The 19032-nt window shown below is 37.9% G+C and overlaps 1 protein-coding gene across 5 annotated transcripts in view; it reads right to left on the bottom strand.

The window, feature by feature from the left end:
- Window positions 1-4360: 4360 nt before the first annotated feature.
- MUSK (muscle associated receptor tyrosine kinase) overlaps window positions 4361-19032 on the bottom strand; it is a 91350-nt gene continuing 76678 nt past the window's right edge. For 2 of the 5 annotated variants that reach the window (XM_065879062.1, XM_065879064.1), the window contains 6 exons: window positions 17075-17338; window positions 12769-12944; window positions 8266-8467; window positions 7564-7755; window positions 6238-6386; window positions 4361-5043 (listed from right to left, as the gene is read on the bottom strand). In XM_065879062.1, the coding sequence (XP_065735134.1) occupies window positions 4361-5043; window positions 6238-6386; window positions 7564-7755; window positions 8266-8467; window positions 12769-12944; window positions 17075-17338 (1666 nt within the window). Of the gene's footprint in view, window positions 5044-6237; window positions 6387-7563; window positions 7756-8265; window positions 8468-12075; window positions 12100-12768; window positions 12945-17074; window positions 17339-19032 lie in introns of all 5 variants that reach the window. The other 3 variants (XM_065879065.1, XM_065879066.1, XM_065879063.1) reach the window with 2 other exon arrangements.

The raw sequence follows: 19032 nt of genomic DNA, 5'->3' as shown, positions 1-19032 counted from the left end.
AGGTGGAAGGAGTGCTCCTTTTCTGCTCTATCACGATACCAGGGAATGTGTTCTTTTGGTGCCCTGGAACTCTTGTCTTGTTTGATATTCAACCATTTAACATCACTTGTGGGTGCTTCACCGGTGCCTGTCCTGACGCTTGGTAACAATGACCCTGTGAGTCTCTCTCCTGATCTTTTTGAACTTATACAATGATTTTACAATGGGGAAAAAAAAATCTGTATTTAAAAAGGAAAACAATACTGGTAAATACTGGGCCCCTGTCCCTGAGATACAGAACCTTGGGATGACCACTAAGGCAATAGGACAGTGATCTTGACAAAACTTGAAAATGCATTTAGAGCTAACAAAAAAAAATACACATGCCATCAATTGGATTTTTTGATTAAATTGACAATGCTAAAATATACTTTTTTGCTATTCAATGAAAAGACTGGGATAGGAAATCAGGAGTATAAGGGGTATGGTGTATGCTTTGAAACTACATGCAAATTATAACTCACGTCCACAGAGTCATTGTGATTCAGTTGTTCCCTCTGTAATCATCGGAAGCACCTCAGCATGATTGAGAGTTCAGTGTCTTTTGGTCACAACCTAGGCTCTGCTGCTCTGTGTGCTTAAGGCCAGTTACACAATCTCTCTGTGCCTGTTTCCTCACCTAAAAAATGGGCATAATGATAGTACTGACATCACAGGGATATTGTATATTTTAAGTTAATATATTTACTTCAATTTAAAAATATACAACTCTCTCACTTGTGTGCTTTATAGAGAAGTTCGATGTAATTCTTATACTCGTAGGTTGTCTCATTCCCTCCTGGCCCCCTTCAGGCTACTTTCAAAATTCTATCTTTGTCTTCAGTATTCTTCAGTTTAATGTGATATGCGTAGGTACAGAAATTTTGGTGTTTGTTCTGCATGAACTTCCTGCATTTGTGGTTTTGCATTTGTCAAATTTTGAAATATTCTTTGCAAATATTACTTCAAATATTTCTTTTGTTCTAGTCTTATTCTTTTCCTTCTGGTATTCCAGTTGTCCATGTTACACCTTTTGAAATTGTCCCACAGTTGTTGGATGTTCAGGGCTCTTTTTTTTTCTTGTTACATTTCAGTTGTGGGCATTTCCACTGACGTATCTTCAAGCTCCCTGATTCTTTTCTCAGCTATGTCCATTCTACTGATGAGTCCATGAAAAAATATCCTTCATTTTTGTTACAGTATTTTTATTTCTAGCATTTCTTTTTGTTTTTTTTCTGACTTTCAATATCTCTGCTTATATTACCCATCTGTTCTTACATGTTGTCTACTTTTTTTTTTTCATCAGAGCCTTTAACCTTCAGAAGTGTTTCTCCTGTATATAGCTTTCTCCCCACTGCCACTTACTTGCTTCCCTAGCTATATCATCCCCAATCTCTGTCCTTGAAGTCTCCACCCCTTGTAACTGAAATGTTTCTCCTTAGGTGAGACATAAAAGCTGGAAGAATCTGGACTAAGCAGTAATTATCTTCCACTAGCTGAGACAATACTGTCAAATTCTTTCCCATGGAATGTAGGACTTTGTTACATGATACCTGGTTAAGTTCTTGGAGGTAAATCTCACAAAAGTTATGGGGTTTCCTTAAATCTGTACCCTCCAGGATATTTTCACTCGTACGCTAGTCCACAGCCAGCAGACTCTGCCAGTTCATCAAAATGCCAATTAAATATTCCTACCAGCTTAAAAAAAAAAAATATATATATATATAGGCCTTAGAGTAAGCATTCCGTAAATGCTAGCTGATGGTATTACTCTTATATTACTATTGTTACTATAATGGATTTCTAGTTGTTATTTTAGTTTTCAGTTCCTTTAAATATTTAGTAAAATTGGATGGTCTATATAACAGTTCCTTGCTTGCTCACGTACTCATTCACTGACTGTAGTCACGTATGTCTCTCTGACTTTTTTGCTTTGAAATCTTAAATAGCAGAGCCTAAAAGACACACAGAGAATCCATGAGGCTGTGGAAGGCACGCGGAAGAGACAGGAAAGTAAGGGCAGTTATCCAGCAATGGGGAGGGAAACAGCACAGCTCAAAGCAGCAGACGGCAGAACAGGGCAATGAAAACCGTTCTGAGGGGCAACATGTTCCCAGCAGCACTAGCCCCACGGCAGGTCCTCCAAGTAACTCTCCTAACCCTGCTTTTCTATGGAGTAGTTTTTCTGATTGGCCTGACTTCCATGTCTTTCTTTTATAATAAAACTCTGTCAGCTGAGGAAAACTGAAGACGTCTTTGACGTTTGCAGAGCATATATGACACACACACATGTGTCATGCCATGGATAACTACGGGAAACTTCCAGACTTGATGGTGGCCCTCTCCAAGTTTTCTGCTTTGCTGGCTGCTTGACTCACGCTGCAAGCTTATTCCTCATCCAGTCCTTCGGATGACTGTCTTAACTTCGGACTTAGCATCATGACTTTAACCTAAGGCACCTCTCAAGGTCTCAGTGCTAACTTCTGGCTTCCTTATTTGTAAAGCAGAATTGTTAGTAAGCACATATTATCGTAGCCCATGGAATCTTCTCTGCCATGAAATAGTAGAAAGATGAGACAACAGGCAGTGATAGAGTGTGAGTAATGAGCAGCCAGATCGAAGGGGAGGTGGTGAGTCCAGGAGAATTTCAGAAAGTAAACTGATAGAGTTTTTATGGGTGAAGGAAAGGGACAAGTCTGTGTTTTTGTCTTGGTTGCCTGGAATGACTATGAACAAGAAAATGGCAGGTTTTCCAGCAAAGATGAAAAAGTTTTTGCATGCAGGTGCCTTTGGAGATTTTAGGTAGAGCCTTCCAGAAGCAATTGAAAATCTACTTTCAAGAATTCAGACCATTTCTCCATTGCCCTAACTACCAATTAGGTTGAATGAAAGTAAGCTGATATAGGGTAGACTGCTATTTTCTCTTCCCTGTTTATTTGCTTTTCGGGAGAATTTGGGTTCATACTATATCAGGAGAGACTCATATCATCCATGTTGGCCTCAGATAAAGCTATATTGTGTGGGCACCACTGAGAAATCTTGTGTACCAAGAATCTGACTTCCAGAGGGTTTTTTTTTCTTTGTAAGAATCATAAGCTGTAACAAGATAGGTGAATAGTCATGCAGAAAGTTGATAAGCAGCCCTACATTAATTCTACTGCCTATCAAATTGGTTTCTAGAAGGAAAAAAATGTCAGAATGCACAAACTTCAGGTTTGAAATAACTCAGAGCTACAAGAGCATCTTGTAAAACCCCATATTATAAACTATGCTTTATAAAGAGATTTAATAGACTGTGGCAATAAAATTAATGGATGACAACTTTAAAATGTGTGGCTTCAAAAGCAAGTGCAGAAGAAAATGGTAATACTTTGCAAAAGGTATATACGTAATAGTCCACAGTGTTATTTAGAAAGTTATTATTTCTGCCAGGGTGTTTGTTGTATGGATGAAATAAAAAGAAAAAATAGCTAAGTAACCAAAAAAGAACCGAGTTCTGAAAAAAGGAGGAAATAAAGATAAGAGCAAAGAAAAAGTACCAAAAACACTTTCAAAGATAAAGGTAAATTAGCCACAAAAGATTTTTTTCAGAAAAGAAAATGTAGGAATAAAATAAGCAGAGTAAATTCATGACAAGTGCACACAAAGGAAAAACTTCTAAAGAAGAAACACAAAGACAGAAAAAGGGAACTTATTTCTTATCACAATAAGAATATAGCCTTGCTGATTTATCATTTTATTCCTTGGAAACCTTCTATCAATAAAGTAAGCCACAACTCTGTAGAATACGAACAAATATAAAAGTGTGCGTTAAACTCAAGAAATATTGAATAAAAAACCAACACCCGTCTTTGGGTGAGGAGACGATAAATGGTTTTCCCTTCTTTGTAGTTTTCTGTGCTTGAGCTAAACTTCTTACAGGAAGATACGCTACTTTCCTAATGGACGGGGATGAACTCCATTAAAAATGGAGCTCTCAGCTGCATTTTGCATCAAAATTTAATCCAGCAGAGTCTTACTCTGCTGCCAGCTAATTCAGGAACTGAACAGGATGACATGCTTTCCTGTACAGTCTATAATACAAACTTTCCCCATGAGGAAGAGTAGTTATCTCCAATTATCTGACATTTTTCCTCCCCTGCCTTTCCCATCACCCACTTTCCACCCACCCCAGGAGTTCTGCCCTGTCTTTTTTGTTTGTTTGTTTCTGAGAAACAAACAGCATGGTACCCGTGCCTGCTATTATTTCCTATCTGGGTCTCCTTGGGCCTCTGGTGTTGGACTCCACAGGCTCCTAGAGTCCGAGAGGAGACTGGAGAGTTCTACCTGCCCACCTTCGACCTCAGACACCCACACTCCCCTCTGCCCGCTCGCACATGCGTTCCAGGATTCGGTGGATACTGGTGAAACTGGGCCTGTCTGCAGGCAGCTCGCTCCAACACAGACGCATCAGATTGTACAGCTCCAGGGGGCAGTTCTCTGGGCAGGAGAGGATGTTGCCGTCCCGCACGTAGCAGATGACCTCCTCGTGGGCCATCCCGTAGTAGGGCTGCAGGCCATAGGAGAAGATCTCCCACAGCAGCACCCCGTAGGCCCACACATCAGACTCCGTGGTATAGCGGTTGTAGAAGATGGACTCCGGGGGCATCCAGCGGATGGGGATGGCGTCGTTTTCGTTGGCTTTGTAGTAGTCAGCTGAGTAGATGTTTCTAGAGAGGCCAAAGTCGGCGATTTTCACCACCATGTTCTCACCCACAAGGCAGTTCCTGGTGGCCAAATCCCGGTGGACAAACTTGCGTTCGGAGAGGTAGGCCATGCCGGCGGCCACCTGCCTGGCGATGCACAGCTGCTCGGCACAGGAAAGGGGCGGCGGGCCGGGGCTGGAGGCCTGCGCCCCGCGGGTCAGGTCGCTGGGACTGAGGCTGCGTCCGGGGTGAGGGGACATGCTGCGGAGGAACTCATTGAGGTCCCCGTAGGCCATGTATTCAAAGAGCAGGCACATGGGCTTCCCCACCGCACACACGCCTAGAACCAAAACAAGGCCTCCTGTTAGAGGTTGCGTTTCTAAAGTGACACGTGGGAAAAAATTGTCCGAAAGCAAATGACCAGATCAGAAAATGTGGTGGCTTGGTTTTCTGTTGAGGGCATCATAGTCGAACTCTGACCCCCTTTCTTTGTGTAAACATCTCCTATTTATCTTTTAAGATTCAACTGATTTATCACTCCTCATGGGGTGCTTCAGCTCCTGACCTTTCCAGGATCAGATTTTCCTTCCGTCATTCTTTATCCTTAATCCTGCATCCTATCTACCTGCCTGTTATAATCATCCATTTAGCTGAGGTTTCTTCCCAACATTTTAGCCCTTTAAACTAGAGATTTTATCTTAAGTCTTCTTTAAATTCCACACACCTACCATGTGTCTGGTGAGCAAGTACTCCATAAATATTGGGTGAATGACTTTATGAGTGGATGTTTGCTTTGAGTATGTAATGCAATTGCTCTGTCTTTCTGCTTCCTTTCTGAAGAAGGATGATAAGGAAGCTGTTGTATGAAATTTGGAAAGGAGCACAAAAACAATCCAAGGTCTTAGATGAAGTATTCAGGTTACTGCAGTAAAACATGTAGGTAAATTTACAATGTTCATTCCAGAAAGAAACAAAATGTTAACATAAAGAGTCTTAGATTTAGTGCCAGGAAGACATTTGTTCATTTTAAAATCTTGCTGTATTTGAGAGGGAAATGGACAACTTGAAATATTAGATCAGATGGTCACAATTTCATATCAGCATAAAGATAGATCATTAACTATTTTTTTTTCAGGCAAAAGTTAGAAGTCTGTTCAAAAAGGAAGAGAAATGAGAATACTATTATCTTGGCTTGTTTATTTTGGTGTTAGTTTTTAATTCCAGGGACTTTAGCAATCTGTATATTAAATGTACTATATAAATTAAATTAAAAATTAAATACAAAATTGGTAAAAGAATTAATGAAAAGGCAAAATATTTTTCTGAGAAGCTTTTTAAAACTTCAATTTTTTGAATTTAAGTGATTTAATGAAATAGTCTACTCCCTAGTACAGAATATATTCTATGGGGAGGAACAGAGACATCTCTCTGAACAAGGAATGAAAGAAAAAATGTAAGTGAAGTATGAAGGAGGAAAAACTTGGCAAGCCTCTGTTTTCTGATGCAATACATTTCTTCACTTATATTTTCATACCTAAGAGTTTCACAATGTTAGGATTATCAAATTCTGCCATGAGGGCTGCCTCCCTCTGAAAGTCTGCTTGCATATCTGCCGAGGCTTCTTCTTTGAGCATCTTCACTGCCACCATTGTGAAAGGTTCATAGGGAAGTAAGCCTGGAGCCCTGAGAGATACATTTATTTAGCAAGAAATCAAAGATCAGGAAGATTACACAGAGTCACATGATAACTACCCATGTATACACATCCCCACACTCATGCAGCCTTTCCCAGAGCCACAGAACCAAAGTAAGATGCCAATGGCAGGTCACACTTAAAGCTCCTTGACTCCAATGAATAAAAATCACTGGGGTTATTTTCAACATAGATTGTTTGAAAAATGCATTATTTATTAATAACAGAAAACCAAAAGTGCCCAAATCCAATGGGATTATCATTACCATCCTAACCCCTTAATCTCTGGCCAGAATATAAATTCCTGGAAGGCAGGGGCCATGACTTATTCATCTTTATATCCCCAAAGAGCCTAAAAGGGTGCCTTGCATATTTTTTGGTTCCCAATAAGTATTTGTGTGAGATTTTCATTAATCATGTAACCTCCATACCAGGGCCACTATGAGTAGAAGTAAGGTTGTATCCTGCCCAAGAGCAACAGGCCAAAGTAACAATTGGTGATTAAAACCAAGTCCACACTCTGTGGCCCAGCTGTGGGTCTGTGGAGCTACATCCACGCAGAGAGGATATTTTATTCCAACTCACACAAAGACATTAACTGGGCTAGCATTGGCCCTAATACATACTCGGTTTTTTGAGCTCATTGTTGGCTGACATTTTTGCATAATTTTTTTTTTCCTTTTTCTGTCTTGCCATTCTGTGAACATCTATTTAATATCCATACATGTCAGGCTTTGAGTTCTTAAACTGAAACACTATTTCAAAGTAAACATTAAGTGAAGTGGATACTATAGCAATTGAAAATGGAAGAGATTTTAGAAGGATTTACTAAAAGCAATGTGAGAAATGATTATTTAAAATGTACAACGAAATTCTCTTCCGAAAAGAAAATATGATTAAACTTTGCTAATTGCTTATCATCGGAACACTTCATAAAGATTCTCTCCATGTACACAACCCTATTTTCCAGCAGAGGGGGAAAAGTATCAAGATTCGAAGTACAGTACTCAATAAAAATAAGGTGAATGGTGTGAAGAATGAACTAATTTGATAATAACTATTATACATATTACATAGAATCAAGTTAATATCTGGTAACTTTCAGACACAACGTATTTCAGTTGGTAGTTTTTTTTTTTTTTTTTTTTTTAACGTGGGCAACTTTACCTTGCTTGAAAGACCCTTCCAAATGCTCCCTCTCCAATATCTCTCACATATTCAATGTTATTCCTGGGATACTCCAGGCTGAGCAATTTGGGATTCAAAAGAAGTGGCATCCTCTGGTACATGGGGTTGGGATGAAGTCTGTCTAGCAGGAGTTCAGAAGGAAGAGTAGTGAGGGTTACAGCCGCTGATTCTCTGCAGGTAAGACAGGTAAGATCAATAATGAGCTGAGGACCAGGTGAGAGCTTTGTACTCAGACTTAGGTTCTAAAGAGACATGGTGTTTAGGGGGAAACAAATTATGCTAAGTTCACCAAAGATCCTTCCATTTTAGAGCCACGAAGAATTTGGTTTGGAGCCTAAAGTTATATTCTTTTTTTCAGGAATTGTGTCTCTATCCAATCTGATAGTGGCAGTGGGGCTGAGGGGGCTGACAGCGAGCAGGAACGGCCATATTCTTCCAAACCGTGGTTTAGATTCCATCTGCTGTGAAAAACTAACCTTAGGACATGTGATCCTATGCAACAAGTCACTGACATTTTTAAAGATCACGGTGGGGCTGCTTACCGTTAAAGCAAGGCAATGGCTGTCATAAAGGAAGTGGCAGTGTTATATATACCCCTCCTCCCGTCTCCAGCTTCAATACCAAATACGTAAACGTTTTAAAAATGTTACTACACGTGGTTCACTTAAACTAGAATCTCACCTTTTCTTATTTTTCCATTGTTTTCGTCTTCGGCAGCAATAAAGAGCGGTTACGGTAAGAAGCACGAATATGGCAAAGCTGGACATGATGGAGATTATTACAGTCATGGAGTATGTAGGTGAGACAGAGGAGGAAGACAGGGAAGAGGGAGGCACGTTTGGAATGTCCACACTCGGCTTTGAGGACGTCATTGGTGGGAATGCTGTAAGTCAACAACAGATTTTCACTCATTCTTAAACTTTTAAGCAGCAACTTTCGTATTCAGGCAATCAGGAAACTAAATTTAAGATTATGTTCTAATGTATCAGGTTCTCCCTGGTTATATATCTATAAAGCACAATTGTAAGAATCCAGTGAAGTCTAGTTGTAAGTAAATCCAGCTTACAGAATCATAGAATTTTAAAGATGAGACTCAGAGAAAGGAAATACTTTTTCCAAGACAAATGCAAATCCTGGGCTAGTGTCTTTACACTCATCATAGTTTTTATGACCTGACAACAATCATGGACATTGTTAAGTTATTAAGTAAAATATTTTTATGAAATTGAAGTCACGATTATCTAAAGCTGAGGTTTGTTGATTTACAAACAGAATTAAATGGAAGAACATGGAAAATGGAAATAGTAGGACAGAAATGAGGAAGTTAGTTCATCTAACAATTGAACTCCTGTCAAATTCCTATTAAAAAGGTCAATGCGATATACAAATAAGTTAAAATCTGTATTACCGCTGGAAACCAAAAGATGTCATACTAATGTCCCTCTCTTTGTAGGGTGCAACGTCCATTGTATATCTATTAAAACATTATGAATTATCTTTTAAATCCTTTTAGTTGACTGAGTAAAGACAAAAACATGGCTACAGAATATTTTAATAATATAATCAACAAGAATGTCTTAATAGTGAAGAATGAACTTTGTACCCTAAAAAGACAGAATAAACCTTATTTTCAAATATTTGTGGGATACTGACAGACACGGTCTTTTTTGTCAGGTCACAAAGATGAATCTCAGTAAATTTCAAAAGAAGAAATTATGCAGATCTATTCTTTGATCAAAATGCAATTAATAATAGATTAAATAAAATCCAATAAGACATTCAAAAAAGAAACATTTTAATAACCTTTCAATCAAAGAGTAGAAAGTAGCCATAGTTACAGATGACAAAATAACTTCTAGCAGTGTTGATGAGATTTGGCCAAAGATGTGTTCAGTGATAAACTCATAGCATTATCTTCTTCCACTAGATAAAATGAATGAAGTGAATGAGCTAGATATTTAATTCAAGACTTTGGAAAAGAAACAAAATCTACAGAAAACAAAGGAAAACAGGTGATATAGTAACAGCCATGTACAAGCAGAAATTAATAAGTTAGAATACACATAACACAAATGATAGAATTTAAAAATAGGTCAATAGTTTTTCTGACAAATATTTACAAGGTAGTCTAATCAGTGACATTTTAATTTTAAAATGAAAAGAAAGGCACAAACATACAAAATTAGGAATGATAGAGTCATTTTAACAATAGACTCAAAGGTCAATAAAAATGAAATAATATATAACTACGGAGTTACATTTTTATAATCTTAAGGAAAATGGTAGGAGCACATTAATTACCAAATTTGAAGAATCAGAAAGTCTGAAACTAGCCATAACCAGGAAGTTTAAGTCATTATAGAATTATGGTTATATTCTTTCAGTATTGGAAGAGATACAATTTTCACAGTTTTATAATATATTCCAGTAAGAGAAAAATCTTTCAGATTGTTTTAGCAAGCTATTATAATACTAATATCACAACCTGACAGGGTTAGCACAAAAGAAAAGTGCAGATTATAGAGCATAGGTTTAAAAGATCCTAAATGAAATATTAGAACTTGACTGCAATATAGTCAAAGATTTCATAGAAGGAACTGTATTATTATAACACATCACAGAGTCAAAGGAAAACTTTCATTGCAGGGATGCCTGAAGCCATTTGAAATAGGACACGTAAAAGCAGAGATTATAAGGGATGCCTACGTATGACTTCTTAGTCTAGGCATGGAAGCAGTGATTATGCCCTGAGCACCAGTGGCTAAGCAAGTGGTTTTGAAGCCTGTGGAGACCAAGTTTGGTTACCCCTGTGACTCAAGCAGGCACCTGGAACTAGAAGAATATTAGCACAGCAGTAAAACATTCGTGCAGGACCAATGACAGCATTTCTCATCAAGCATCACAGCAGTGGTGGATGTAACAGACTTCCCAGGCTCCGCTGTGATGGTTTGAAAGCTGCTCTGACTTTCTGTGGACTGAGTCATTCGAAGATTTAAAAAAATCAGTCCAAGATGAGTGGGGAGGGGGGCTTAAATTGGAGAGCTAAACTTAATGCTAATATGAAAGTAGGAGCAATCATTAAAAGACAGGGAGAAGGGAAGCAAGAAGGAAATATCCAAAAGATAAACTAATGATTAAAAGAAATATTCCATCACCCTTCAAAGTGAACTGGTAATATCCTTTAGAGTTTACTCAGAATTCAGGAGACTCTCCAAGAAATATTTGAGGGCTTTACACACTCCCACAGAATATGAGACAGTCTACCTGATAAGGTTGACTTCTCTGTTCAACGATCGACCTACCTGAAGAGCTAAAGCCAATTTCTTTGATAATTGTATTTAACTCAGGGAACAATTTTAGACATTCCTTGCCGTATGGTCAGATGAAATGATCAGTTTATGACATCTGGAGTTCATTTTCTTACATATAGCAAAGATTTCATAAAATGATTTAGCTAATCTGTGCTGCTCGCAATTTCTTATAATCAATGTAGAAGGCAGAAATCTGGATGCTTTTGTGTGTTTTATTTCTGTCTAATCTAGGATTGAAGGTCAGCACCTTTCATACAGTAAACCCTCAATGAATGGATGAATGAGTAAACAAAGGATAACAAACATCACCGTCATCAATTAAGAGTCCAATCAAAGTTAACTTTGGTTGCTTCTGTGACAAAGAATTGAAACTTTTGTTTTCATTCTTTCAAGTTGGGAATGACAATTTGACAGGCTTCCAGAATAATAGATTTTTAGGGTTTTCCAAAGCTGTTCTTGTTTCCTAGCTCTGAGTGATTCAGCTGTGACCAGTAGCATTCTTTCTTTCAATATTCTAAGTCTTAGTCCTTTAAGTAAGCTGGTAAGATCAAGTCCTGGCATTTAGCCAAGTGCAGAAACAATTAGGCCTGGAATATCTAGCCCAAGAAATGAATATGATTTGAGCCTTGAACATGAAAATCAGAGGAAGTTAGTCGACATGAAAAAAATTTCTAATTTCATTCTGAAGATTTCTGCATTCTGATAGGCTTAATGTAACATCTGATACACGTTAGTTTCTAGGACACCCCTTTTCAAGCAACCTTCTTGAATTCTTTCCTAGAGATTTTGAGATCACCCTTTTAAAACCATTTGATTTGACCCTGTAAACTTTATACTGTTGGATGATACAAAAATCATGAATGCAAAATCAAAAGGTGATATTTTAAATTGGCTTATTTTATAGCCATAGAAAGGATAAAGCAACTTAGTAACCTTGAGGTAGGAGATGGGATTTGCATCGTTCACTAAATATGGTGCTCTCCATGGCCTAATTAGAAGCTATAAACTGGGATCTCTGATGATCTTCCTTCATATTCTACCCTGGGTGAGTATAGTGAAAAGACTTTGAGAGGGACCGTACATCCCGTTCTGGACATCATGAAATATGGGTGTAAAATACGCATGCATGAATCCAGTTACATACACATAACGTTTCAAGGGCACAAACAAAATTACTTACTTGTTAGGTTTTCTTTTTTATAATCTGAAGGGGAAAGGATAAAAATTTGTTTTAAGTGAACATCCAGATAGCTCCAGTGTTCTGTGAGAGAGTGCTAAGAAATGCAAGTTCTCTTTCAGCTTTTTAATATACAATGGGAAAACATTCTTCGCATTCAAATGCGAAAGGATTGCATCTTTGAAATTAAAACAGCTGTTAGGGCTCACCACATAGTTCCTTACAGATGAAGTTCATTAAAGCAACATGCAGCCTTTCAGCTTTGTTTTGTGAGATCAGCATTTGCAAACATATGGCTTATTTTTGCATGCTGAAAAATCTGCTTCCTTGGGTAAGAAAGAGGACTTTATGCTTTTATTCCACTCCTCTGACAAAATATGAAGTTTCTTAGCCATTTCTCTGCACATTCAATAAAATATTATGAGCTCTCATAAGATCTGCTTATGAATTAAGGTAAGATCTCAAGCAGCAGCGAAAAGTGCTCTTTAATTTCTTTTAGAACAAATGGAATAAATCCTTATGTTAACCGGTGCAATTAGGATAGCAATAGGATTCTGTTATTGGGTGTGGAAGGAAGGCAGAACTCAAAAAATATTGGAAATGCCTAGAAATATTAGGAGATTTAAATTCACACCTTAGTTTCCTCAAAATAGTAAATTTCTCTGAACCTCCAAAGTCTCGAGAGAGCTCTGTTACCTAAATATGGCAGTCTGGTACAGGCCATGGGGTCCCAGTGCATGCTGGGGAGTTTGTTGCAGTCCGGCATGGAGAGCAGATGTATCCCAGATCTGTAGAGTCCCCTGTGGGTCTTTTCTTCCACCGCTAGCCATTCTTTTGCACAGAAGAGCTCCTTTACTGCCAGGCAGTATTCTCTAAAATAATTTAGGGAGAACAAAATTTGATGAATCATAGCACGTTGAAGCCAAATTGGTAGTGGAGCCTAAATCCCGTATTTTCAAAACATCATCATAGTACACTGTTTTTTCTTGCAAAAGTGTTTTTGTAAAGATCCTTTTATTGTAAATAATGTGAGAAGTTATGAAATATATAGTATATTATCCCATGAGATGAAATGCTGTCTTGTTTTGTTTTTAAAACATCACTAATGCTACTGGGGAAAAGAATGTTCAAGTTCCAAAGGTAATGGATTAGGAATCCCAGATATGTTTTCTCTTAACTTCATATGAAAGTAACTACAAAGGTACAGAAACAAGGTACGCAGAGCTTTAAAAGATCATTGTCAAGCAGTTTCCAGCCTGGGAGGTTTTTCTGTAATCTCAGGGCTAATGGGCGGGGCCTGAGGAACACAGTCCGTGTCTCTGTGTGCTTTGTTCCCTAAAACAGAACAGTATCACCTTCCTGAAAGGTTATAGGAGGGCTTGGGAGTCCTTACCCAGCCCTACCCTTGGAGAAGCTGATTCCTATCCCGTTGCTGTGTGTGCTTTCATCTGAGAAAGCTAGAGTAAGGTCTGTGTGAATATGAAGCTGCAATGTTCATCTCTGTTGTACTGAGTGAAAAGGCTGAAGAAAGATTAGGTGGACTCGTTGGACTAATTAGAATTTTGTGGATTAATCATTGTTCAAGCTTATCTTATAGGAAATAGGATAGACTACATAGGAAAAATCAAGTTAGTTCCAAATTAAGATATTTGGGATTCATAATAAGAGGAAATTAAAGATAATTAAAGAAATTAAGGATAATAATAGTAATGTCATTCATTCAATATATGAAGTATAAAAGAGGAGGAAATTGGGCTTCCCTGGTGGCGCAGTGGTTGAGAGTCCGCCTGCCGATGCAGGGGACGCGGGTTCGTGCCCCGGTCTGGGAGGATCCCACATGCCGCGGAGCGGCTGGGCCCGTGAGCCATGGCCGCTGAGCCTGCGCGTCCGGAGCCTGTCCTCCGCAACGGGAGAGGCCACGACAGTGAGAGGCCCGCGTAACGCATAAAAAAAAAAAAAAAAAAAAAAAAAAAGAGGAGGAAATTTTGTGCGAGTGTGTACATTTGTGTGTAAGTGTAGTTATATATACATGTATACATATTTTTTACTACTCATGCCTACACTCCTGCTTTCCCAGGCAACCACTTGCCAATATGGACCAACTGAGCATGTGCAGAATGAAAGGGCTGTGCGTACTAATGTGATGGGATATAATGGGAGTCATGAGTACAACGATGGAATGTAGATTCTTAATATGTCTGCAAAGGAAGAGGGAACAATGGGGCTTTCAGGCTTCTGAGACTCTGAAGAACTGGAGAAACATTGCTTGGCTTGCTTCTTCTTATGCCTGGTCCCATCCTTGGGTCATATAAGCAAATCTTTCTGCATTCAGATGTTACAGTTAAACTGTGCAAAAGCAATATGGGACATATGAAAGAAATTTTTAGCCCACATTATGTGGAGAAAGCAAATACCTGGGAAAATTATTTTTTATTATACGTGGAAAAGACACGTTAGAGAATTTAAAAAATTGTTTTGTTTTCATTGACATGCACTGAAGCATGGCCTCTAGAGAAGAGTTTTTCACGGGGAAAAAGAAATCAAGATGAAATGGAAAATAGAGTGAAAACTAGGTTAAGTTAAACATGGTAGTGACTGAAGAAAATAAATACCACAAAGAAGTGAAAACAACTTTGTTTCACTGAAACAAGTGAAATCTTCATTGAGAAAGAAACGGCACAGCAAGATATTGAACAAATAATAGGGGAAAACTTTAGAAGTTCTAACTGAATGCAGAAAGAAAGATGAAAATAGTGAGTAAGGAGATAACTGAGAGGGAGAAGCAAGCAACAGATTCAAAGTACAAATAACAATGTTTCCCAACAAGAAACTAGAGCACATAAAAAAATAGAAAAATACTCAGAGATATACTATAAGAAAAATTCTTAAACTAAAAAGGACATAAGTCTGATGATGAAATCATATTATCCATTCTTTTTATATTACTTATAGGAAAGAAAATAATGAAAAGAAATCTACTCCCAAGTCTTTTTAAATGTCTAATTTTTTAAACAATTATTGATTATATATAAGAGAAAAGAAAACCTTAATGAAGTATAAAAATGTGGAAATTTCTAGACTATATTTTTCAACCCCAAAGTGAATAAATTGTTTACAAGGATTAAAAAAGTAGAAACAATTTTCAGATTAAAAAAAAATACTCAGGGACTTCCCTGGTGGCACAGTGGTGAAGAATCTGTCTGCAAACGCAGGGGACACAGGTTTGAGCCCTGGTCGAGCAAGATCCCACATGCTGCGGAGCAACTAAGCCCGTGTGCCACAACTACTGAGCCCGCATGCCACACTACTGAAGCCTGCATGCCTAGAGCCCATGCTCCACAACAAGAGAAGCCACCGCAATGAGAAGCCTGTGCACCACAACAAAGAGTAGCCCCTCTCGCCACAACTAGAGAAAGCCTGCGCACAGCCACGAAGACACAATGCAGCCAAAAATTAATTAATTAATTAACTAAAAAAAATACTTGTTTAAATAACAGCTGGAATTAAGAAAAAAATTTGAGTACACTACAAATGGCTCACAGATTTAAGAGTTAATTAACTATGCTATTCTAATAAATTTGAAATCTCAGTGAATGGGATTTTTTTCTAAAAAAACAAAAAAGTTAAATTATTTTCAATCTTGAGAAAGAACATCTGTGGCCTATGCATGTAAACTGATCTAGGGCATAAATGTTGGGAAATTACTCAATAAATTTATTTTGTGCTAGCATATGAAGATACAATTCAATTTTAATTCTCATTGTTCCTCAAAAGATACTTAGATGTCATGTCTGATGAAAATATAATCTTAAGTGAAGAAACAACAAAGTATATGTCTTAAGTAATTTATTTTTAAGATTTTTTTTGATGTGGACCATTTTTAAAGTTTTTATTGGATTTGTTACAATATTGCTTGTGTTTTATGTTTTGGTTTTTGGGCCGCGAGGCATGTGGGGTCTTAGCTCCCTGACCAGGGATCGAACCCGCACCCCCTGCGTTGGATGGTGAAGTCTTAACCACTGGACCGCCAGGGAAGTCCCTATATTAGTCTTAAAATGTCTCCAAACCCTCAAAATTTGCAGTAAGTTGAAGAATGGAGCACTCCATTTTAATGACCTCTGTAGTCCTTTTATACTAAATAGAATGCCTTACAACTATTTCAATATTTAAATAGTCCCTGGTTTTATCAAAACAGTTGGAAATGTGCTGTGTTGGTAGTCTTCATGTGTTTTCTTGAAAAGCAAACAGTATCCATCCAGTTTCTAATATATACCCTGGGTACAATTTATCCTTTAATCCTCTCAGCTCTATTGCAGACGAGGAAACTGAAGTTTAGCTGAGGTCATATGTCAGTGCATCTAGAAAGCAGTACAAAACAGTATTTGAACTTTGTTCCATTTAGCTCAAAAGCTACATTGATTCCTGTCTTTTCTACACAAGAAGTAAATAAAGGCAAAGATAATTCTATTGAAAGTGGGTTTATAAATTTCAGTGTTTAAAGAGTAGGGGGTTTTCAAGAAATATCTGTTTTATAACTGTTTCTACTCCTTCCACCCCCATGACACAAGAGTGTCAGTACGTAAATTAGAATATTGGGTGGAATGTATTTTAATATTCTGACATGCTCACCAAGATCTCATATTTATTGGCTAATAATGCTGAAATACTGGACATGTAGCCTTTATTTTCTCTATCTTGGCTTACTAATGAGGTCCATATTAGTTTGGGATTTTGTTTTTCACTTCCTAGAAAGCAGGGATGTCTATGAATATGATAATAATGTGAACAATAACAAATGTAATAGAATATTATACCTTTTATGACGTTTTCTAACTTAGAACCCTTGTGTAATAGGGTATCCCCAGTGATTCACATGGTAGGAATTTTGTCCAATTAATTACCTTATATTTTGGACAAAAGCCAGCTTTTGCCTTTACTCTTACACCTAACAACTTCCTCTTTTGAAGGAAACTTCCCCATTTATTTATTTTGTAAATTTTACCTGCAAATGGGTGTAGGAGTAGGTGCCACCCCAGGGTTACATTCTTGGAAGATGTGGTTACACAGTAAAGCTTCAGCAGCCGGCCGGCAGAATGGGCTCACTGCTTTCAGTTCAATCCAGGCAGTGTGGACCAGTAGTTCCTGGGCCTCCTCAGGGTCTGCGTAGGAGTTGTTGAAGAAAACAAGAGCATCTTTTGCCAGGACAGCATTACAGGCCTCCCCTCTGTACTCGGCGCAGTAGCCGTTGTTGTCTTTCTGTGGTTTACTGAAAGGAGCAGTGAAAAACATTCCTGGTCACGTGCTATTTCTTAGCATTCCATCTGCCCTTTTGTTTGTTTTCCATTTCCACATCTGCATCACAGAAATAGAAGACTGCACCAGCAGATTGGTTGAAACGTTCCATCTGAATATGGTCTTCATTTCCAGCAGCAATTATAGTACCTCTAGCTACTCCAGAGGGCTATGAAGAGGATCAAATGTGATAATGGACGTGGAAAGCTTTGGAAACGCTCAAGGCCAGAACGGATGGGAGAATTTTTATTGTTTCCATCATAAATAAAAGTTAACTCCACATTTGTTACATATAAGCGTACATAGCAAGTAAATACGTCTAAAAGATATATTCATCATCATGAGTAATAAGTGACTGAACGCAGTGATTGCTCTGATCCAAAGAGCTCGCAGCTTGATGAACACAGTTTATTTAAACGTTATGATAATTAATGATTGGAATTTTGTGGCACATCTTCCAAAAATCAGATCCTCTCACTCACACATCTTCCCAGCATTCCATTAAAGAATAAGAAGAAAGCCACACAGGAAGGAGAAAGCATTGGTTATGGCTCTCAGAGGAGCTAAGTAGCATCTTCCCTTTTGCTATTTTCTTACCACATGTCTTGGGGAGAGTCATCTGGTCTCTGACAGTGTTCTGATCTGTAAAGTGATGTAAGTAATTATCCTGAACCCAGGTTATTGTGTGTTCATGGGTAATATAAGTGTTAGCACAGCAATAAGATTAAAAGCTAATCTGCTATAACAATTGAAGAGGACAATAAGAAAAATGGAAAACGCAGCTGGTACTCCCTCCACATATCCACTGCTTCCTTAATGCAATGCTGGGAATTATAATAACTCCTATACTCACCTGACAGATGTTTATTGAGCACTTATTATGTGCAGGCACTGTAATGGTCTCAATATACCCTTATGCCTTCCATCAGATATCTCATTAACAATGACAGCAAATTCAAGTTGCACTCTCATTTAGATTTGTACATCTGTTGGAATTTAGCATTTTATTATCTATATATAAAGGATTTCAAGGAAAGAAAATTAAACAAATTGGAATTTGTGGGGATTGTTTAAGTTGCTAACAGACCCCATTTGAATTTGAAAAGGTGATTAGAAACATCATTGACTGGTCTTTGAAGCAAATCTATTAAATGAGATACAACTCATTCAGGTAAAACAATGAACTTCCGTGAAATACTACATTTTAAAATGATGTTTTGTAACATAGAATCATTCTCTAATTCATACTAGCATTCTACTAATTAGTCAACATGAATTTTATTGCATTACCTGTAATTCATTGGGGATTTTTTAAATGAACGCCTTGAATAAGAAAATGCAAAACTCCCATGAAAACTTGGGCCCTATAGGGTTGAGAAAACATCCAGAGAAATAGCTCATGACTCAACCTCTGAGGGAACTCAGGGTATGCTGACACTAAGAAAGTTCTAGAGAAGCAAGGATACTGTGCTTTAAGAAACTGAATAATAATACCTAACAATTAGAAATACCCCAAACTGGCTTACAAAATGATCACACATATTGATAATCCTTCCATAAAAAGAGAAGATGGATAAGAGCAGGTGTGACTCTTTTCACTTAGAAAAAAACTATGGGGACTTCCCTGGCGGCGCAGTGGTTAAGAATCCACCTGCCAGTGCAGGGGAC

Source organism: Phocoena phocoena, chromosome 6, assembly GCF_963924675.1.
Source record: "Phocoena phocoena chromosome 6, mPhoPho1.1, whole genome shotgun sequence".
In the NCBI taxonomy this organism is placed as follows: Eukaryota; Metazoa; Chordata; class Mammalia; order Artiodactyla; family Phocoenidae; genus Phocoena; species Phocoena phocoena.
This window is presented reverse-complemented; position numbering and strand designations above follow the sequence as displayed.